We start from the raw sequence: 23635 nt of genomic DNA on the forward strand, positions 1-23635 counted from the left end.
ACTGGATTTCACTTACACACCATTATTTTGAATAGTGTGTTAGGTTATTTGCCTGTCCATACTAACAATGACAATAAATCACTCTCTACACTTCAACGAGAGAACAAAGCATTATTTACAGATTATAGTGTGGATAAGGCAGAAATACTGTTCCCATCACTACAGCAGAGGATCTGTCAGCACTTCCATTACCATACTTTAATTCCAGTGGTTTGCAAGCCCATTTTGATTACCATTACCAAACAGACTGCTATATTTCAGCTTTATTAATGTTAAGTGAATAAATCATGCAAGTAAGAATTGCCTTTTTTCTCCCGTAACTAAAATTGGCTTGAAGTTCAAACAATGAAATTTGGAAAGCAATTCAATTTGTCCAAAAGAAAGAGATAAAGTCAAAGGACTGGCCACTTCACATACTTAGAATTCAATATATCACCATCATGCATTTAGATCTGTATTGACATGATGATGCACCAGAAAAAATAATACTCCTGTGGAGCTTTTTCAATTGCTCTGATACTAGTATAATTTTTTAAAACTGCTTAAATACACATTTACATTGTGTCTGGGTGGTCTTTGGGTAAAAAAATATGCTTTCAATAACTTCCCCTGAAATATATATTTTTTATTTTTAATAAAAAAGAGGAAATTAAACACAAAAAAACATATGTTATTTTAACATTGAGGTTTCAACAATAATGAATTTCAAATTTAAGCTTGACACACCATCTTAAGTCATTCAACAATGTATTTCTAAAAAATGCCAATAATGGGATGAGTTGAGATGAATAAATCATCCCTAAATGAAAACTTGTAAGTTATGTTTCATTCCTGAGAAACATGTGCACATGAAGTACTTTACCCTTATGATTTCCTCAAAACAAAGCAAACAAAAAACAACAAAACAAAAAAAAAAAAAAACCTTGGGATCTTGAAGCTGAACTTTCCTTGATAGTGTTCAAGTCGTTTTCATGGAAAGGGTGTGCAATATGCCACTGGGGGACCCCAAGGTCTGCAAGTAACACAACCCATCTCAGCTGCCTCCTCCAGGAGTGGGAGTAGCCCGCGGTACCATGAAGGCACAAGGAACACAGCCTGAACTTTGCTGACAATTCCTTGGAGCTCCTGAATACTGATTTTCTCCAGCATGACTGAAGTAAATGCTCTCTCTCTCTCAGAGAGAGATGTGGATGACCCCTTCCATGGTGGGGAATAGGTTGAAGCAGTCACTTATGTTGTTCTTGTTGTGTCTGTGTCTTTCCAGATGCAATGCCCACAGTGCCTCATGCCCCACACTTCTAACAGGCAGGATTTGACTGCTTTTTTTGCATTTGACTTTGTGTTAAGGTCTTTTAAAAACATCTCACATTCTGCTATAGTGGAACAGAGAGAAGGAAAGTTAGGCTGCTTGCCTTGGTTTAGCTGCTGTATTGAATAAATAAAACCTGGAGAGAGAGGAGAGAGGTGGGAGGAGAGAGGAGAGAGGGCATTTTGTTGGAAAAAGCAGACAGTGTGTGAGGAAAGGACTTTTCAAAGGTACAGCTTTGCAGCAGAAACATAGACTTGACTGGAAGAGGAGGGAGCAAACTATGCACACAGCCCTTGTTCAGGCTGATGAAAAGAGACTTCAGATTCAGAAGGCCTCTGCAGAATATGTAGGAAGGTGGGTGAAGAATATGTAGAAAGGTGGGAAAATTCTACATTCTAATATAGAATTTAGGTATGTATCTCTCCCTCTACACTCACACTTAATGACCTTGTAATGTTACTCTGTTTTATCCAGTAGATCTGTTTTCTCTTTCTACCTGTATAAATTGAATTAAAATTCAAGTAAAACCCAGATTTTGAAATTCATAGTTTTTTTGGGGGTGTTTACAATTAAGTAATAATTGTAAAAAAGCTTTGGCTAACTTAGGATGATTTCATGGTTGTAATGCTCTATTTTCCTTCCTTCCTGGTAACAAAATGTATCTTTCCTGACCACCTTGTACTTGGAAATCCAGTTGAAGACTGTAACATATAAGGTGGAATTCTTCCACATGGGATTTAGAATCTGTGGCTAGATGCTGAGCCTCAATGTTATCCTATCTCTGTTAGCTCCAAGGGTTGCAGCTATACTTTGTTTTCATTTTCCAGTATTGGACGAAAGAGAAGCTGGTGCTGTCACATAGATTCTATTTAAAATCTTGGCTTCCATGATTTATTTAAAACTGCCCTCCAAGTATCAATGCCTCTGCAACAAGGCCAGTGCCATATATTAATTTACAAAGAAATCAGGGTTAATCAAATTATTAGCAAGGATGATAAACTTATGCCACCTCATATTAACCATTGATTAGCAGCAAATGTAAAAATTGGAAGTTGAATGGAAGTTGAATGGCAGTTTAGGAAATTATTATTTACTAAACCAAAATACCTTGCTTAAATTTCACTTCACATGGCAACAAAAAATGTATAACATAAATAAGCAGACAGATATACAGCAGTACTGTTTTCCCTGGAAACTTACTTCCTGTTACTAAAGGAGATGTGAAAACAGATTTCTTTGCAAAATAGGAATTTAAAATTAATTAGATGCAAAAATCGCGACCACATACAACTTCTCTTTTCTGAAAATATGCATAACTGCTAGCAAAGTTGAACCATGACAAGTTAGTCCCAAGAATAACAGAAACAGAAGGACAGACCATGTGTGGACAGAAATCCCCTTTTGTCTCTGTTCTGACAAATACTCCCAAGACAGTCATCATTTTGGGAGGGAGCTATTGCTTCATGCAAACACTATGATCTAGAGGTCATACTTTCTTGCCTAAGACACATTTCTGTGGTAAATCCCCCAGTTCTCGCAGCGCTACAGGTCTTGCCCCACAGCCATGTCTGTGAAGGATGAAATGTTGCAAACCAGGGCTTTAAAGCACAGTGCATCCCTTGGGCGGACACTCAGCCTGTGCAAACACAGTCACTCCTTCCCTGTATTTCACCTGTGAGTTTTGTCACGGTTCTTTGCCTGCAGCCCAGTAGTCAAGGCCAGGGTGTGCATCCTGAATCCCCAGCGATGAGGTTGCAGGGAGGGTAACAGCGCAGACTGACCTCGAAGAGTGCGGTGCTCTGTCCTGTGCCCACCCAGAGGTTTGGCACTTTGTCCCCATTTTCCCTGAAAGAAAGAAATAAAGAGCAGGCCTGGGGTAAGAGAGAGCCAAGATGCAAAGACAGGCAGTTCTCTGTCAGGATGGGAAGTCTGCCCGGGCCCTATGCTCTGGGAAGCCAAACTAACCTCGGGTATGCACAGCCCTAATGGCAGAAGGGGTTTTGCACAAGCACAGGAAAACGATCTTGTGCCGAATACCCACGTCTCAGGAAAGTTTATTAACTTTTATTTTTTTATTTTTATTTTTATTTTTTTTAAGCGGGTGTTTTTTAAAGCTTCTATTTGGAACGGGGTAAATACGACACGGAAGATTTAGGACATCTGGGATGTTTGTGACAGCACAGACCGAGCAGAGTGCACGCGCCCGTTTGCCGGGAGCCAAGAGGGATGCGGCGGGCGCGCCGCTCCCCCCTCCCGCTGCCGGTGCGTCTCTCGGTGCGTCTCCCCGTGTGTCTCTCTCCCCGTGAGTCGCTCCCGGTGCGTCTCTCGGTGTGTCTCCCCGAGTCTCTCTCCCCGGGAGCCTCCCCGGTGCCCCGGCGGAGGCGGGATCTCCCGGGCGCGCTCCCTTCCCGCCCGGCTCGGGGAGGTCTCCTCGGGTCGGGGGAGGCGGGCCGGCGGCGCTCGGCCGCGCGGGGGCGCTGCGGGCCCTGCTCGCTCTGGGGGCTGCCCGTGCCGGCCGCGGCATTCCCGCTGCCCGCTCGGCGCGCAGCGGCCGGGAATGGGGGAGCTGCTGCCGCCGCTCTGCCCGCGCCCCGCGGCTCCGGCGCCGCCTCCTCCTCGCTCGGCCTGAAGCGCGCTCGCACTCGCGGATCCCGGCGGGGAAGGGGCCATGGGCCGCCTCCCCGAGGCGCGGCGGCTGTGAGCCGGAGGGAGAGGCTGCCGGCTGCCGGCTGCCGGCCGGGCTGCGCCGGGGAGGGAGCGCCGCTCGCAGCGCCTCGGTGCCGCTGACTTGGGGCTGCCGCTCCCCGCCCGCGCTTGGCCGCGGCGGTGCATGGATGCGCCATGGCCACGCTGGTGTGCCGGGTGCAGCTGCTGGATGACACCGACCCCTTCAACAGCACCAACTTCCCCGAGCCCACCCGGCCGCCGCTGTACACCTTCCGGGAGGACATCCCGCTCGCCACCCAGCTGGCCGGGGTGCACCGCCTGCTCCGCGCCCCGCAGAAGGTACCGGGGCAGGGCAGGGGGATGTGAGCGGGGCGCACCGGGCGTAGGGCAGCGGCCTCTCCGCAAGAGCCCGGCGGGGAACAGAGGCCCCCGGGCTCCGGCAGTGTCGGCATCTCCCCGAGTCCTGGGGAGAGGCCCCGGGGGACGGCGGAGGGCTTCCCTCTACTGCTCTCCTGCCTTCTCGAACGCCCTCCGGGGCAGCTACCGCCTCTGCTTTAGCCGTAGCTGCCTCACGCTTTTCCCCGGAGAAGGAAAACCTCTTCGAACCAAAGCCGGGTTGGGTATCGGGCACTCGGTGCCTGCCCTTCGCTGGCGTTGCCTGGGTGTCTGGGGATCCTGCGGGATGAGCTGGCGTGTCGGGCCGGCCGGGCAGCACCCGGGCTTTGCCGCGGTGAGCTTTAATGAGCCAGGCAGTTCCAGCCGGGGCTTTGGTAAAAATAGCAGCGTCTGCTGCCCTTGAAACAATCGGTGCTGCATGGCCCTTGTCAAGTCTTACCTATCTCTTCTTGCATGTTTCTTCTAATACATGTGCTGGCATCTGTAGCTCTGCCCTTGAAATCAGGCACCCGAGCATTATCCTTGAATGTTTTAGTTTTCAAAGCAATGCCATTGATTGACATAATAATAATGTCCTTTTATTATTACTTTGTATCTGTACATTAGTTCTGCGGAGTGCACTGAAGAAGAAAGGAAAAAAATGCCCACTTTTTTCTTTTTTTTCCCAACAAAATGAAAGTTGTAAAACTTTTATTTGCTCTGTGATGAAGTGGGAGGAAAATACTCTCTTAACATCACTTGTTGTATTATGCTTATGGGAGCCTGCGGAAAGATGACAAAGGGCTGTGTGTCCCCTTAGATTTAAGGAGATCCAAAACCCCATAAAAGTATTTCAGAGAAAAGCTCATGGAGCAGACAGAAGTTTTGCATTTGTAGAACGGTTTCCTTGCATAATAGTTGCCAAGGATACAGCATCCAGTGAACAGAGCTCTGCCTAAAGCACAAAAACTTTGGAAGCTCTTGGTGCGCTGGGTCAATTCTGTTTTCATGTGCTCAGTCGTCCCCAATTCAGAGAGTGGTCCCATTGTTTTCATGGGAGGCGTTTTTTTTTTTTTTTTTTTTTGGAGTTAGAGCTAATTAAAAGAAAGGCAGGACAGATTCTGGCACCTAATGAAGTAAATAAAGAGATAGTTTAAAATCTGGATTTAAAGTTAGTTCAACTTTATTTTTAGGGGTACTTCACTGTGTTATGTTTTGCTTTGGTTTGAATACTTTCCTTTTTTTTGTAACTTTTTTTGTTACTTTTTTTGTAACTTTTTACGCTAACACCACTACCACCACCTTGGTTTAGTGTTTTAGGAGCCAGCCAAAATCCATGGCCACTTGGACATGCTTAACTCCTGCCCAGTCTTTCTGCGTGCAGCATTTCTCAAGTTTAATTAATGTTTGGAAATGAATTTGCAGACTTTGGGTGAGAGATTGCCTATGTCCCCAGAGGTGCTGTAAACCTCTGAAAGTATTGAAAGATAGCTGCTCTGCTAGCTGCAAGTCCTGGCCCAGTGATTTGTTAATCTGAGGTTCTGGCTCTTCCAAGTACTTCGTTTCTGTTGTGAGGGTGTGGGCAGGTTCATTGAAATCCGCTTACATGGTTACATTTACCTTTGTGTTTGTGGAGCCGCTGCCTGTTTCTAGAGTGCCTTAATTATGTCTCTTGGCTATCTCTTGGCTTCTACAAGGTAAAAAAAAAAAAAAAAAGTGTTGGTTGATTAGACGTGTTTACCTTTGGTCATTATAATGAAAGCATAGTTCCGTGTTTGCACTTGCACTTAGGGTAGCATTTCTGTGTTTGGCATTACATCTTTTTGCCTGTAATTCTGTAGAATAAACTGATTTGTGTTGTTTTCTTCTGTTTTCTTTTTGGGAGATGGGCATATACTTTCTGTGGTTTTTTCTCAATACCATATTCACTGGTCAACAGAAGATCACCACATTATTTGACAAAGAAGAATTTTGCTCTATTTCACCCAGAGATCAGGGCAAATTCTGATCCCAGAGGAATGCAGCTGTCAAAGCAGAGTATGGGTTGAAATTCAGGTGTCGGTTCACATTGACACATCTGAGGTTTGATTGATTAATTACTTCGGAAATTAGTGAGCTAATGGGTTGATGGTCCATTTAGTATCATCAGGGTTAGTAGAGCAAAATATCTTGAAACAGACCTAGGAATTTCTAGTTCAAATGGTGTCCGTGCCCATGACAGGAGTGTTGGAACTTTCAATCCAAGCCTTTCTGTAATGATGATGAAATGCATAGGAATGCCAGTGTCTAAATAATTTCTGAAGTTTTAAAAACTGGTGTCCTTTTTGCCAGCAGGTTTGAATGAACATTGGTAGGCTTTTTTCCAATTAGTTTTAAGTTGCCATCTCTTGACTTAGGTGAGCATTCACTTACTTTCTGAATAGAGCTGCCAGCTTGTTGCCTTCACACCACTGGATGATTTGTGCATCTTGTAGATGACGTACTGCTGTGGGATGTACTTGATAGGATGAAGTCAGTAGCAGGAATCCAACTCATTTCAGTGGGGTCAGATTTCACCATTGCTGTCTTGAAATTAGTAATGAGGGCAGTGTAGTGAAAGGGGTGTTTTTGTAGTTAGTAAAGCAACTTGTATATTGCGAGTCATTGTAAGTTAAACATTATAAACAATTATTAAGAAAACTATTTAAAAAGTAAACGAAAAATGCTTTGACATTCGGACCTGTCGTGGTATGTCATTAGTAACTTTTTTGTAACCAACAGATGTTCTAGTTTGACTCCAAAGGGCAGGATTTCTTCACTCTAGTTCTTTGAAAGTATAAGTCAGTTTCACATGTTGGTTTTACTGTTTCTTTTCTTTAAACTTACAATTTTACTTGAGTTTGGATGCAAGTCTAGATCTATACACTGTCTTCTGAGCAGCAATGTATTCAGATACTTATGCAGGTTCACTGGGAAGTTAAGAAACTGAGTTCTCAGAATCATGTCTGGGTTGCTCTTTACTACCCTGAATAATGTGGAACACCTAAGCTGGTTGATAGGGAAAACTGATAAGAGTGTCTACAATCTTTGTTTCACATGAAATTGGGTGGCTAATTATATCCTCTTTCCTCTTTTTTCCCCTGCTTCTCTCTGTGCACATACTTTTCTCTAGATCCACATCTCTGGACACAACAGCTTGCTATTCATTGGATTGTGCTCAGTTCTGTCTAGCACTGCCCCTCGTGGGGCAGGGCACTGCCACCAGGAATTCTTGTTTCAGCTATCCCCCGTGGTTGTGAGTGATTTGGTCCTAAACGATAACACACCAACCTAGTTGACGATGCAATGAAGTGCCACAAATTCTGTTACAGTATTCTTAGCCACATCTGCAAATTCTTGCTGAGTAACTATGCCACGTTGCAGAGTTTTTGTGGTTTGCCTATATTGATTTGGCTGCCTAAGGTGCCATTTTGAATTTGGCTTTTATTGTTTATGAGGATTTTAAGTCACTCTTACTGTCTGTTGTATGAAGTAGAACTGAATGTAGTTTGGACTCTGACTTCAGATATCCCTTTTGCCCATTTCTGTGAACCTTGGGAAAATTCAGAACTGGGTCTAAATTTGTGGCTCAGGCCCTGTGCCAATAATGTTCTTTGAATCTAATTTGGTGCATTGGGTTTGTTGGTTTTGAATTGCTTTGAGTTACTTGATACTTACAACTTGCTGACACAGGGTCACTCAGGAGAGTAGCTATATATACATGGCCAATGTCAAGTGTTGTGCTTTTTTTAGAGATCTGCTTCATTATAAATTTTCACATAATTACAAATTACAGCATATTGAGTATGTTGCCATCTTCTGCTTTCACATGCCACAGTAGCATTCAGTGTTAGGGCAACTCTGTAACAAATACATCTTTATAATAATACAGGACATCATGCTACCTAATTTATCAAGAAAACATAATTGAAATACTTTCTGTAACAATGGGAAACAAACAAAAATAGATCTTTTCATGTGTATGGTGTACTGGTGGTGATGGTGAAAAGGAGAGTTATAGTGCCATAACGATAATTGTTTTGACCTCCTGTTCCCTCTGAGAAAATTGGAGAACAACTTGTGTGTTTAAATTCCTTCCAAGAATTTGTAATTAGGAACAGTGTCATTGAGAAAATAGTGGTATAAGCAAATAAATCCAGTGAGCGCTAGAGGGATTTGGGAGTTTCATTCATAAAGAAGCCATCCACATTTCTGTCTTCAGCTGCTGTGATTTAGCCCTACATTAGAGCCAGGGCTCACTCTGAGGCATGGTGTGATGTAAACTGATAGCAGGAGTAGTTGCACTGGTTGTGTCCTGGCATGGAGATCAGCTCTGGCATTGAACTCTGTGCCAGGCTATGTCCTGGCAGCAGCCTCAGGTTTTCTGAGGGCTGTAAAACTTTCAGAGGGCTCCTCTTCCTTGGGTTTCCTTGGCATTAAGTAATAATGTGTTGGTCCATAGAAGATATGCAGAAAAATAAGAAAGTATGGTTTGGATTCTGATCCTGATGGAGGTACTGGTAAATAGAGCAGCTCTGAAGAGAGCATTTTTGGGTTAGTCATTATCACATTAATGGGAGCTGAAGAATAGAAGATGAAGACTAGAATATTGTCATTTTCCCAGAGAAAATGAACCCACACTTAAAGGAAACTGGCTGATATCTTCTGCGAGTGTCACTGTTGAGGACTGGGAAATATTTTAGATGAGGGGGCTGTCAAGACACATAGGTCTTTCATATTCTCCCTGAGGCAGGTGGACATCAATCAGCCTTTTTTCCTCCTTTGAGAGAAGAGGGGATTTAACGCAAAGGTTGTTTCCAAAGTATTCTGACTCTAGTCAAGTATTCCTGGAGTTGACAAATTCCTGTGCTTCAAGAGATTTACCCTGTAGCAGTCGCATGTGCTTGAATTTTCCAGGGAATTATTTATGAGGGCAGAGCGGGGTAGGATACTGCTCTGTCTCCTGACTTGACAGCACAAGCTGCATCAGAGTCCTGTGTGAAGCACACTTTTCTGGGGGACTATAAACGCCTGCCCTAAAGAACAACTGTGAAAAGCTTCTCAGTCTCCACCAGCTTACTGTCTTCTGTGGGGTGGGCCTTCAAAGGAGAAGAAATATCTGTAGAACAGATACAAAGTAATTGTCAAATGCATGGCTTTATCTCTGGCAGTTTAAGGTAAGATGACTTTGAAGTTCTTGCAAGGTTCCTCTGACAAGTTATGATTTGGACAAGTTGTACTTCAATTCAGTTGTTTCATCTAGGCTTAAAAGCTGTGTTGTAAAAGCAGAGGCATTTACATCTATCCCAGAGATTCAATTCCTGACTTTGAGACTTCTCTTGCAAGTCACTGAGTTTGGCTAATCATAGCTCAAGAGCCTTCTTAGAGCTTCATGACAAGACTGATAGGAGAGAATGTACTGGTAGTTCTCAGGATTCCACTGAATTTTTAAATCACAGATTTGACATATACAGCCTCTGGAAACTTGGATCACCCTGTGTTCCCTGGAGGTTATTAGTCAAAGAAAGGAGATTAGTAGGAAGAAGTCTGACCTTGCTGCTATCCAATTAAAATCTTGTACTTGCAGTTCCAAATTTTGATGCTTTCTCTCAAAACCAATTTGTAGATACCTCATTTCATCCAAATTCTTCTTGTGTGAAGATTGGTAGTGAATTAACTGAGCAACAAACTAAGACAACTGCAGTTCATATCTATGTTGGTAAAGGAACACTCAGAGATGTGTGACTTGGCATGTTGCAATCTCCTGTTCTTCCTGTGTTGTTCTAAATAAGAACAAAAGTTCTCTCAATGTTTTACAAGAGTTTTCAGTTCCTAGTGCATCCTCAGCCATCCTACTTTGTCAGTAATTAGGGTCTAAATGAGAATCCCTTTTTTTGTCTGATCTCACTCGCTGGATTGTGACGATGAGAGTTACAACCTTTGTGCAAGCGAATGCAATGCAGCCGGGCTGTAACTCACCCATCCATCACATTATCACTGATGACAACCCTGCTTGGTTTTACAGTCCATTTCTCTGGAATTCAGCCAGGACAGGTTGGTACCTCTACTCTTTCAAAAGGTGTTTTGTATTTTTGAGTGACCTGAGTGGTCTGGGCTGGGGTATACAGCTCCTTTGGTAAATGCTGCTTCAGTAGGCTGTACCCATGTGCTAAGATAGCACTTCATTACCAGCTCAGAGGAAAGAGAGCCAGCTACTTACACCTCTGTCATCACTTTCCACACAACCTGGATTGCGTTATATTAATATTAACTTTATATTGTATTACAGTTATTAATAAGGCAGCAAGGAATTCTGTTACATATTTTTAGCAATGGAACAAGTTGGGACAATAGTAGCAGTGAGCTCTCTAGTAGGCTGAGCTACCTAGAAACATCTGCAACTATCTGGCATGTGAAACTATTGAAGACTTGGAAGTTCACTATCCACATCATCAGCTTAATACATATATACCACAAAAATGCATTGCAGTTTCCAATTCCAAACAGTCAAAACGAAGCAATTCTGTCATTCCCAGCATTTTAAGAATGCCTTAAAAAAAGAAAAAAAAAAGAAAAAAAAAAGAAAAAAAAAAGAAAAAAAAAAGTTTAGACCTTTTCCTTTACTTTCAGTATGATTATTTGACCTTAGTGGTCATACTTCTCAACTGACCCTCTATCTATTTTGTGAGGAGGATATTTATTTATTAGTCATACTTCTCAACTGACCCTCCATCTATTTTGTGAGGAGGATATTTATTTTATTCCACAAAATCCTGGAAAATTGCCAGTTTTGGTCTTGCTGCACAGTTGCTATCATTAAATAGGGGCAATGCATTGTTATTAATCTTTTGGTCATATTGGTCAACATTTTACATGATAGTGATTATTAGGCTGAACAGAAAGGATGGGCTGACTGGAAAAGCAGCTTCTTTTTATTTTAGTTGTAGTTCTAGAGGGATTTTTATGACAATGTATATATACTTGGAAAAGTGAAACAGACAGTGTTGTCTTAATGCTTACTAAATTAAAGTCTCGTGTTTACTAACATTTAAACTCTTAATATCCTGATGATAAGAAGCTGCATTAATAAACAACCTGTAATACAAAGTAAAGTCAGGTTATGTGTGATTGCATGCAGTAATGGAGGGTTGTGTATGGCTTGAAGGTTCACGTTCATCAGTCACAAAAGCAATAAGCTTTTCCATTTGTACACAGCATGCATGATTATATTGGAATAAAATGCACTTACTTAGCTTGTATTTCCCTATTTAGGAAAGAAAGTAAACTTACTTTCATCTTGGTTTCTGTGTTGTCTTCTCTTCTAGAAGCTACAGATTATACCAGTTTAAAAGATAATTTTGTAGCTGAAGTATCTTTGATATTGGTTAAAAAATAAAAGTGAAGGACGTTTCAGTGCTGTTCCTTGAAGCTAGTTACTTCAGATTTACTAATGAGCTCTTCAAACTTTGTAAGTGAAATTGAGAATATAAGTATTTTCATTAGAATTGTAAATATACTATTTCAGCCATAAGTAGCAGCATCAGAGGTAAAGCTCCAGCTGCTGGTGAGATGCCTGTGGATTTTTTTTTTTTTTTTTTTTTTTTATGGCTTTGCTGTCGACAAGGAGAAGATGAAGTCCCTGGGCTCTGTCTGGTGGGGTTTCTCTGCATCTTCAGTGTGAACCATTTGGCATGATTTGGGGGCTGGTAAAGAAGGTGCTTGTAGCTCTCATAGCTGTGCCAGCCAGGTTGCTTATCTGAGTGTCACATGCCAGGTAAAGATAGTTGAAAAAGCACTTTGAATTGTGTCTGCTTTCTTACTTCATTACTGCAAGGATTGCAGGGAAGGAACGTAATAGTGGAGTGTGCAATCAGGAAACCAACAGGAATCTTATCTGGGATAATGAAATGCCAAATGGGGACTTGTGCCTGCTTTTTCTCAATGTGGAATAAAAGTTTTGACTTTTCTCCAAGTACCAGTGATGAACCCATTCTGGCTATGGGGTAGACATTAATAGACTTCTAGCACTTGGAAAGACTTGGCATTTTACGGGTTGTGAAGAAATTGAAAAAAGCCACATATCTATGTTCTGTTTATTACCTTACTGCAGCAGCTGGCCCTGGAGCATGACCTTTGACTCCACACACAAAGGGTTGTTATTTTCCCCTTCAGCTCTAGCATTGTGAGGGACTTGGCTTGTGAAAATCTTGAGTCCTCTGCCCTCTTTATAGGAGGTCTTGGTATCTCATGGAAGACACTTCCAGGTTTGCCAGGCAGAGAGTTAAGGATACCTAGTTCAGATTCCTGAAATTGTAAGATTTTTTTTGCGCTGCCCTGCCTCACAGGAAAGACTTCATTGTCTGACTATTGTCTGTAAATAGTAAATGAATTGCAGGATTTTCTTTGTGTTTTAGTTTGGGTTTACTTATTTTTTTAAAGCTGATCACCTTCAAAAGGGTGCAGGGACTGGGAAGCTTTATAGTGGTGAGTGCCAAGGAGATGCAGATGCTCATACATCTCATTATGTAACTGTGCTGGTCCTGAGGCTTTCTGAATTTCAGAAGTCCCCCTCATGAGGTATATTTCATCACACTCCTTTAGGAACCTTTATAGGAAATTGTAATGTGATTTGAAAATAGGTGTTTTTAAAAAAAACCAAAAACCTGTGTTACTGAGGGAGAAAAGGTGCTGCTAAATTACACTGTTTGTGCTTTTCAGTCTCTACATGTGTTATTTTAGTGTTTTCATAATTCTTTTTCAAGTACTCTATTATGCTACTAGTTGATTTGAGCTTCAGTTATAAATGGAAGCAGCCTGTAACCCCAGTGACTATGAGTAAGGCAGGCTTCATTCACAAGTAGAAAAGCAGTGTATTTTATTTCAGACACATATAACTGATTTATCCTGTATGAGCATTCTAAATTATTAATGTATTGCAATGATCATTGCTGGTCGCAGCTGAAGGACTCTCATCTTACTGTAAATTTTTTTGTTCGGGTTTGATTATAATACATGAGGTGTTTTTGTCTGTGATTACACAAGGCAGAAAAAAAAGCAACTCTTCTGGGTTTAGTATCTGCAGTTGTGTTTGCCTGTGACCTGAGCATTCCTGTAGTGTCTTACATACAGCTTTCACTTTGTACTGCAGTATTGCTCATTATTTTACTTGGTTATGTCCCCTTTATTTTTGCACAGAAGTGAGCTTGAATAACTCCAAGTAATGCACTTAGATTTGTTATACTTGCCTTGTAGACAGCAGTGTGTTCTTGTTTAGGCGCTGATTTCAATTGTTGCTTTTTTTAGACTAATTGAAAAGTCAATTTGTCTGCAGTATTGTCTCAACTACTGTATGGTAGGATTACTGGATGTTCTTCTGTCTCATGTGTGCATTACTGAAGTTACACTTCTTCTAGACTGAGAAGTCTAGTCTGGGAAGAAAAATGAGTAATTTTTCTGACAAAGCTGAGATGTGGGGGAAAGTGGTGGAAGAAAATCCTCATTTTTTAGAAGTTAAAGAAGTATAGTTTCTGATACTTAAGATGAGTGTCTCAGTTCAGATGCTGCTGAATTATGCTGTTAGGTTTCCTGTCTTAATGATTTTTTTGCTTAGTTTCGAAATGTGGATGAAAAAGCCACCAGTTATCAATGTGAATTTATGTTAACCCTAGGATGTGCCCATTGCTTTAATTTTCTGAAGCTGTTATTCAGAGATTCCAAATCTGGTATTTTTGGTGCCTTCATTTCATCTTGCCTAAAGAGAAGCAATCAGCACTCAAAAATGTGCCCTTTGGAGAAATGATCACTTGTAGTACATTTGAAATCTGGGAATTGGTTATAACGGAGTGAAAATTATCTCAAGGTACAGAATTCTTGATTTGGTAATTAGATGTGCCCATAATTTATATATGTGTGTTTAGCTTGAAAGTCCTCAGAATATGTATCTCTGAATATGTATATACGTTTTAGTCTTTTTCTTTCACTCATCAAGAGGTTTGAAGGAAGTGTTTCCTAATGATCATTTGTATAAAGATGAAGAGGAAGAAGATACTTACTGTTTAGGCTACTTTTCAGAGCCTGTATCAAAAAAGGTTAATGGTCCTGGGAAAATGGTAATGGAACTCAGTCATAAGCTTCCTCACATCACTGATTGTATTCAGCCATAGTTTCAGTGTCTGAAAGTCTTTAGTGTTAGATGAATCATTTAACTATATCCTAGAGAATAAGTGATTGCATTGTTGTGTCACTTGTTCTTGTTTTGATAGTCTCAAAGCATTAAGTCCTACAGGTCCTAAGTCTGATCCTGTCTGTTACACAGCAAGGTTCTTTAAAAAAAAAAAATTAAGAAATGTCTGTATAGTTGGATGGGAAAAGCCTGAAAATGTGACTCCTGAAGATTAAAAACACAGCAAGATTAAAAACACAAGCAACATTTTTAGTTAAGAGTTAGCTCTTGAATGTGTAAAAATATATCGGTTTAAAAATCTTTTTTTTTTTTTTTTTTTTTTTCAGAGTAACAAAAGACAGGTATTTAAAAGCATCCTTGCAAATGTTGTAACTCCTCCCTCAGCACAAGAGTTCAGGAGAGCCAGACTGAGGACAGAGTTGTCTCTTCATTGGCAGCATTCTCAGGCAGGATTGAAGGGGACTGCTCAGACTTAGCAAAGCTAAAGGCATCCAAACACCTGCCAGTGAAGGTGGAAGGATATTGATTTTCAAGATTGCCAGAATGTTGTCTGTCTTTCATAAGTGGTAAATCATATTGAAAGGAATTGGGGTAAAACTGTCATTTGTTTTAATGTGTTCCTTTGTGGTCTGTTAACAAAGATGGGTGAGATGGGAGTGTGTGCTCTGCCAGTAAAGGCATTGGCTATCACAGAGCAGCTGCTTGTCTGGTGCTGCTCCTCCCAACATTGACTCCCGTTTGCCACCACATTCTCTCAGCATGTTTCAACATGTAATTGCATTGGCCTGTATACAGCAATGTGGCTGTCCTGGACATTAATCCTTGCCATTGTAAGAGTGCTGATTGAATTGCAGGCTAAAAATAGGCTGTACTCAGACATGCCATGTGCTATCAGTTGCACTCTACTTTGGCAGTCTGTTGGTAACATGACATAATTAAAAGTTGGCCATAGGCAGAATGCTGTCCCATGATTTCTAGGATTTAATGCTTGAGGAAGGTAATTTCTTAACTTGATGAATTTGGCTCACATGGTTACAGCTCAAATAAATGACCTACTATACTATTCTTCGATAGTTCTGGTGGGCTGTTGAAAGAATGTCCTTGCCTTAAACCTATTCTTTAGATTGATGTTGCTTCTGTGGGAAAGCCACTGGTAATAGGCCATAGCATTTGGAAATCATTACAGCTAGGTGTGATTTGAGTGACAAAAAGGAGATTGGAAATATTTTTCAGTGCAGTGTAAGTTGAGCTATATTTACTTCCTTCATGTTATTACAGTTTGTCACTGATATTCCAACAAGTATTTCAGAAAGATATATGCAGCTGAGAAGAGGGAAATAGCTTACTATCTTTTGAGTAGTCATCAGCTAGTGTTATTTTAAGAAGTTTCAAGGAGATTGATTAAAATTGCGCTTTCATGTTCTTCATCCACCAAATTGGATTTCTTGAAATAAAAACAGTAATCTAAATGTCTGAGATAATTAAGCACCAATTCATAAAATATGGTTTGAATAAATACTTAAAAGGAAAAAAAGAAACTTTTCCTCAGTGAATTCCTCTGAAGGAGCTACCATGGGATGCAGGCTGACATTCTTTGTGTTTAAATTGTTAAAATCAGGGAAGGGAAAGTAAGCTACAAATAATTACTGTAAAAAGATTACTTTCTTGGACATGCATGTGTGTATGTAGATGCAATCAAAGTAATATTAATCCTACCTTTGTTTTCTCGAGTTGATTATTTATCCATTTCTTCAAAATAAGTCAAGGCCAAAGTGTGTGCTGTAAGTGAGTCATAGGGCTTATTATTGAAGCTGTGTCCCTGTGGTACTTTTTAACCAGCTGGATGTTTGACAGTTTAAATAAAGTGACTGATTTCATGCTATATTTCCATGTGGCTACTAATAAGTTGTATGGCTCAAGTTATTTCTGAAGGTAGATTTTTGAGACAACCGGTGACTGATGGAGTAGATAAGAAGGAAAAGAAAGTCTATAAAGCTTTCCTGGACCAGAAACAAGAATACCATTGTTGCTAGCCAAATTTAGTATCTCTAGTAGACTGCACTTTGCCACTTGTAACTAGAATAGGTGTTATGTCAAGATAATCAAGGAGAATCTATTCTAGCAAATCAAACCCCTTGGGAGTTTTTTTTGCATTTCTTAAATATTGATTTGTTGTGAGAAATTCTAATTAGATAATTGGGCAAGCCTGAGAGCTTTGGTTTGAATGTTCTTACCATAGCCTGTAACAGCATAGCTGTGTGAACTTGTGCTTGTCCTACCAGGGAATTTGATTGATGTTTGCTGTTGCAGTGGAACCTGTTTTGGCTTGACTGTAAAGCTGTCACTGCTGGGCAACAACCTGAGTGGTGCTCATATTAGTGTCTGCCTTTATGAGCTACTAATGGAAACGGGAAACCCTATTTACTTAATCAGGTGGTATTGGAGCTAATTACTGTGTTTAGTTTGTTTGTCTTGTGGAGAAGGGAGGTGAGTGCAAATCCCCAACCACAGAATGTTTATACAAACACGTGGAGGTGTTTGGGCAATCACAAAGGCCTGTGTAGCAAATCGGGCTATGTGTTTTGTGCCATGTCTCATTCTTTCTACCCATCCTTTCTGCTTTTCAGTATTGCAGCCTGTGCTGTGTCAGAAGGCACAAGCTCAGCTTAAAACTGATGTGGGTTTGCAGGTTGCTCTGAGTCAGCCTCCTCCAGGAGACAGATTTTGGTGATTGATGATAACTACCTTGTTACTCTTCATGAGTGACACCATGGTGATGGGCATTTGGTACATGGGACAACTGTCTTGAGTAACCAGGGCTTGCTCCTTCCTTGCAGTGTAGGTCACAGAGGAAGGAAAGTGTGTTCTTTTTAAAGAAAAGGGTTATGTAAAAGCCAGAAAGAGTGCTGTAATTGCTTGATTCTCTGAAGTAATTTCTGGAGAGCTATCTGTGAAAGGGGTATGGCTGTAACCTCCGGTGCTAACAAAAGGATAAACAAGTAAGGAAATTACATTTGAACTGTGCAGTACAACCTGGTATTGAAAACCTTGTTGTACTCCTGCCCATATTCCCGAGTTATATTTGGGGAATGCTTACTATTAGTTGCAGACGTGCTTGCAGTGGGTCACATAAAGATGATTTATTAATTTTTTGAGGCCACTTAAGTGTAGAGCTTCTACTTGAAGTAGAGAAGCTTTGAAGCTTTGAAGCACATCAGTATAGAAGGGCAGAACTGATAGAGGTGCTATGCTAGACCAAAGGAAAGAACCAAATAAAATCCTTGTAATACAGAGAAAGTCTACCTCACCCCTGGATGCATGTGTATGTTTGTGGTATAATGAAGAATGCAAACCAAATTTTTTTTTCCAAGTACCAAGTCTTGGAAAATAGCCATTTCATCTTCCCAGACACACAAAAGGTTTCAAAGCTTGGAGCATTATCTCTCTGGGTGCAGGCATGAATGGGTTGGTAGAGCAGAGCAATGACTGGGATTCCAGGAGAAACATTTCAGCTGAATGTCTTCTAATGGCAAAATTGGCATGGCATTGATATAGCAACACTGGTGCTGCAGGTTGTAGAGTTAATGTTTTGTTTATGCCGTTTTCCTTAGAGTGTTATATTACAACCTTAGCATAGTCTCCTAAAGTACAAACAAAGTACTAAGCTGATGAGCAATCTTTTATTGGCACTTTGTTTTGTTCTGATTCAGGAGTGAAAAGATTTGTATGTAATCTATTGTTTATGATTTGGAGGCAGGAGAATTATTTTGTTGTCTTTATTTTCTTCAAACTTTTAAAAGTGAAAATAAGCTTAAGAAGTATGTCTGTTGCCAGGGAAAAAGATACGACGTCTACCCATCTTCCCTGAATTAACTGTTATACTTCAGCCAGCCCCTGAGGAAACTTTCACAACTCATTTCACTTATGAGTTGGTATCCAGCTGTTTTATTTGTCCGGAGGAAAAATTGTATTTACATCATAGTCTCATCAGTGTCTGAGCAGCAGGTCTAGAGCTCCTGTTAGGAAAACTGTCTTTTTACTGTATATTGGGTGAAACATCTTTAAGCCATGGTTTTAATATGCTAGTTCAATGTACTAAAAATGCCCAGTTAGTGCAATAAAACTGTATCTAGATGGATTATTTTGTCTCGAGTGTAAACCTCATGTGTTTAAAAGTAGTTAGTTGAGTGCTTGTTGGAAAAAGATTTTTTGCCGAAAAGTTTTACAGAATTTGTCAGGAGAGTCGTGACAGTACCTGCTTAAGCAGTTTATTTTTGGACAGGACTCATACCCAACATTCAGTTTCCTTTGCCTGAAGGGATCTATATCCATTTTTCACCTCTAAGGAGAGGGCTGTCACTGTTAAATGTGGACCGTTCCACATTTGTATTAAAAATAGAAATCCATCATACAAGACAGTGATGATGTTTAACAATATGACACATTCTGCAAGCTACAATCATCCTAGTTTTGGCATGTTGAATACTATCATTCATACAGAAAAGGTGTTAATGAGACTTCCCTTTTGGATACGCTTCTTTTAATGGACTTAAGATTGTCTTCTAACTGCCATGTTTCTCATGAATGTTATTGACATTTGAGATTGTATTAATGAGTAAGAACACTGTTTAAAAAGTAGAATTTATTTTTGCTATCTGATTCAAGTAATTTAAACTGAAGAAAGTAAAGAAGGAACATATAAATGGAAACCTAAAGAAAAATATCATATTAAATTAAACTTTTAATTTAATTGAGAACAAGATTTTTTAGCTACCTTCACTTTTGGGAGACACATAGAAAATTAATGATGGGAAGATAGTTTTTTGCAATACACTTGCTGTTTGAAGGAGCACACTATGTTGGCATATGTGGTGAAAGACTCTCTAGATATGTAAGGTGCTCTCTGCACAAATATATTTTAATTATTTTTGATCTTATTTAATATAGTGTAGCAGGACAGTTATCAAAGGCTGGGACATTTTCTTCATGCTCTCGATGACACAGTGCTGGCTAGAACTTTGACTCTAGATCTTAAAATAAGTTCTGTGTGTCTCCATAGCACAGTGGTGAATGACTGGTACTTGAAAGCCATTTTCCTACTTGCTTAGCTATCTCCACTGAGGTTTTCTAGATATGGGTCAGAGGAGACATTTTTCTTGCAAGTTTAAATCATCTTGAAGTGGATGTGGTGGAGTAATGGGCTATGAGTAATATGCAGTTCAGCTGGATTCTCAAATGTTATTTTTCCAAGAGCTCTTTATAGTGAAATAATGGTTTAAACAGTAAGTTTCTGTGCACTATCCTTGTGTAAATTACAGTGATTGTTTTACTATCCAAAGCCAAGGTACTTTTTTCAAATATATTGTAGATGTCATTTGGTTACTGAATAAGCATTTAGTGCCTGTATGCATGCTTTATTCTGCTTTTTTCTTGTGATTATGTACTTCTGTTGTCTGTTACCCCTTTGTTAGTGGTTTTTCATCATGCTGTCAAATTATTCAGTATTCATAATATAAAAATAAACAGCTTCTGGTTTCTACTTTTCTATTGAACCTGGTAGTTCTTTTTCCTGGAAGAAGTAAATACCCTAATTTGGTATTACAATTTTTGTTTTGTCACAAGCCATCATTTAGGCTTATAATGAGAGTAATCTAACAGCTGCTATAGGCTTTATATGAAATCTGTTGTATTTTTTATATTTTTGAGGTTGGCAAACAAATGAAATACTACCAAAGAATACAGAAGTATGTGCAGCTGAACATGTTTAAGGGTAACTCAGCAGAGTGGTTTGTCAACCAAAAGCCCTCCCAGCAGAAAATCCACCATAGCTAATAATGACTATGGATTCCTTTCTCTTCACATCCTGTTGAGATTTCAGCAACCACTATGTCTATTCAGGCCAAAGCAGGGTCAGCCTGTCATCATGACACCATTGTTTAGCAATCACATCTTTCTGGAGTAGAAATTGCTGAATGACTTGATTGCACTCTTTGAAAGATGATCATAGTAAACCTAAAAGATCTATGACCAGGGAAAAGAATCTCTTGAATGTTTTATGCTAAATGTACCACTGTTCTCAAGTTGACTTGTGTCACCTGAAGCTAAATTCCAACCAAGGCTGTTGTGGGAGAGAAGTATGGATACCTGGATTAGCCTTTTTCATGTTATGCATTTATAGATTCTCTTACATGCATTACTGCAGTGGGACCCTCTGTGCTGTGAAGTCCTTGTTGTTATTCTGTGGAATCGGTTTTCTGGTTTGGTGACTGAGCTGTTTCTGTCACTTGTGCTTGAATGGTTGCCTTTGCTTAGAAGGGAGCCCTACTACCCACACAGCTCACAGGGCCATTAAGGTATACAGTATCTTTGCAGTTTAGACCATCTCAATGTTGAAAAAGTACCATTGCAAAAGTTACTGCATATGCCCAACAGATGAAATCTTTAATACTCTCTTTGTCAAAGCTAATGAGAGGAACCTAATGCTGAGATAGAGAGATCCAGCATAAGCTTAAATTACAAAGCTTCACTTGCAGGATTTCTGTCTATTGTGTATTTGCAGCATTCTTGGCTTTTGTTTTCAGTGATGGACTTTGAGTTGTGGCTCCCCTCCAGCATAAGGACAAAGTTACCACTTACATAATAATTGCAAAGTATAGTAGAAATTGACTGCAGATCTATACCCTACGCTGTTTACAACCTCCCACCTCGATTATTTAATAAGTGGTTTCTAAAGAAGGACTGTTTATTCACTAGTAATCAATATTTTCATATGGTTCTGAAAGGGCAATCAGGACAAATGAATTGTGTCTATTAACTTTTTTATTGGTTCATAGGGCTTGCAATTATCCATCAGTGCAATTTCTTGTTACAAACTTAGTGAAATTTCATAATCAGAAACACTATGCCTAATTGGAAAAGGAGAGAGAAAAAGAGAAATGTCATAGATACAATTCTCTCACTAGAAGTGTTTTGTGCCCCAATGAATGTAAAATTAAGATTTCAAATTTTTCCTAGTGCAGCTCAAGATACAAGTTTGTACGTTTGGTCTTATAAAAAGTATAAATCAGTTAAATATGGTGTCTTCTCTGTGTGTCCAGGAAAAACAGGTAATTGAAACAAGAAAAGACTTCCTTCAGAGCTCTAGCTCTGAAGGTACACGAAGCAAATCCTTGTAAACTGTGTTGCCAGAGCTTTCTGCTTTTTTCTGAGAGTCAGGAGGTATTGAAGCTGATTCTGTGGAGATTTATGGAAGTGCTGCACTTATGAATTGGATGAGAAGTTGGTGTCTAACCATGAGTCTGATAGAGACCCCACTCCTGTTCCACTGAGAACAATTTTTTGTTTGCTTCCAGAAAATCGTGACCTTCATCTCTTTCTGCTTGATATTTCTCAATTTATTTTTGTGGCCATTCAAGAAATCTGTTTGCGAAATCTCTCTGTTCCTACAGGTGGCCATGTAGAGTCCCAGTATCTTCTTTGGGAATGGTGCCTGTGTATCTACAAGGAGTAGGAGGTGCTGCTGCCAGAAAAATCCATCAAGAGTACATTAAATAAACCTGCAAACCTGGAGCTGTATAGTTCTTCCCAAGATGACAGCTGGCATATTTCCTGTTTAAAAAAAAAAAACCAAAAACATGTGGTATTAATTTTTCTTTCCAGTGTTGCTTGTTTAGAATTCTTGCGCTACTGTCTCAGGAAAAACAAAGTTGCAAAGAGAAGTAGGATTCTTTTCTTACATGGTGAGCCTTTCCTCAGGTCTGAAATAGAAGTAGGAACTCTGAGGCTGGAATGTCAGAGCACTCTGTGACAGCTTAACTGGATCGTGTTAACCTGACAAACAGCTTGAGAGGGAAGATGGCTGATAACTGGGGTGAAGGGACAATGTTAGCAAAGGGGGGGAGAAACAGCAGCAGGTGCTGCCTGCAAGACATCCAAAAGTTACCCATCAATAAGGAAAGCAGAGAGAGACATGAATTTTGGCTACTGAAATAACATGATCATGAAAGGTTCTGCATCTTACTACCTAAAGGATAGGTCTGCACATCATTAAAACTACAAGACTGTCCAAGGTTTATAAATATGAAACCAGCCTTTATTTCAACCTACTTCCTGTATTATAAATAGAGATGATGTATTTATTAATTAGACTCTTCCTGTTAAATTTTGCCTGCTGTAATATGCTAAACAAGGATACAGATAGGCAGAACACTTCCAAGAGGCAAGGACTAGGAAGATTTTATTGCTGCTCACTCTTTCAAATAATCCCAAATCCTTCTGGTGCAGTCTGCACCTATAGTCTCTGGTTACATTTATAATAATCTCATAAGCAACTTGTTGGAAAGAACATATTCATGCCTGTCATGAAGAAAAAAACAAGTTTTGACTTTTAGATATCTGAGACATCTGGAAGGGCCATGAATTTCCTGGTGGAAAACCTTCTCAGTGAAACATCTGGGGCTTATTTCTCTGTCTAAATCCAAATAACCTGAAAACTGTTTGAAGCATGTATTTAAACATAATGACTAGCAGGATGTTTGCTCTACCAGCAAAGAGCAATGAAATGCTTCAGTAAAAAGCCCAACCTGAAATACTTTTGCTGCAGAAATTAAAATATCATTTTCCAAATAAAGGAAGAGTAGGAAGGTCTTGCATTCTCAGTTGCTTTCTGCACTGAGCAGACACAGTGAAAATATTTTCTGATTTTTTTCTTTTTGGGGTTTTTTTCATTTTGTTTTGGGGGTTTTTTATTTGTTTGTTTGTTTGTTTTTTGTTGTTGTTTTTTGTTTTTTTTCGCTGTTTGTTTGTTTTTTATGAAGGGAAAAAACTGTATTCTAAACTTCTTACTTTGAACCTTCTTCATGCATGACAAAAAGGTTCATTCCTCTTCTGTTTTAGGATGATTTAGCCAGTTATTCCTTGCCTGGGCAAGCTGAGCAACCATAGCTATTGTTTTCTTCTTAATTGGGTTTCACAATGGCTTTTGAATTATCAAAAACTTCCTGCTACTTAGGTTGTCAGCATTTTTCCAATGTGTGTATCTTTGTTTGTTGGCTTGTTTTTATTTGGGTTTTCTAGTTTGGACC

The 23635-nt window shown here is 40.0% G+C and overlaps 1 protein-coding gene across 9 annotated transcripts in view; it reads left to right on the forward strand.

Moving 5' to 3' along the window:
- Window positions 1–3839: 3839 nt before the first annotated feature.
- Window positions 3840–23635, forward strand: part of FHOD3 (formin homology 2 domain containing 3) — a 428715-nt gene continuing 408919 nt past the window's right edge. For 4 of the 9 annotated variants that reach the window (XR_013773704.1, XM_079301472.1, XM_079301476.1 and 1 more), the window contains exon 1: window positions 3843–4315. Coding sequence is in view for 8 of the 9 variants with exons in the window: in XM_079301472.1 (XP_079157598.1) it covers window positions 4151–4315 (165 nt within the window). In the remaining variant the exon portion in view is untranslated. Of the gene's footprint in view, window positions 4316–23635 lie in introns of all 9 variants that reach the window. The other 5 variants (XM_079301473.1, XM_079301474.1, XM_079301477.1 and 2 more) reach the window with 3 other exon arrangements.

The sequence above is a fragment of the Erithacus rubecula genome, assembly GCF_903797595.1.
Source record: "Erithacus rubecula genome assembly, chromosome: 3".
NCBI lineage: Eukaryota > Metazoa > Chordata > Aves > Passeriformes > Muscicapidae > Erithacus > Erithacus rubecula.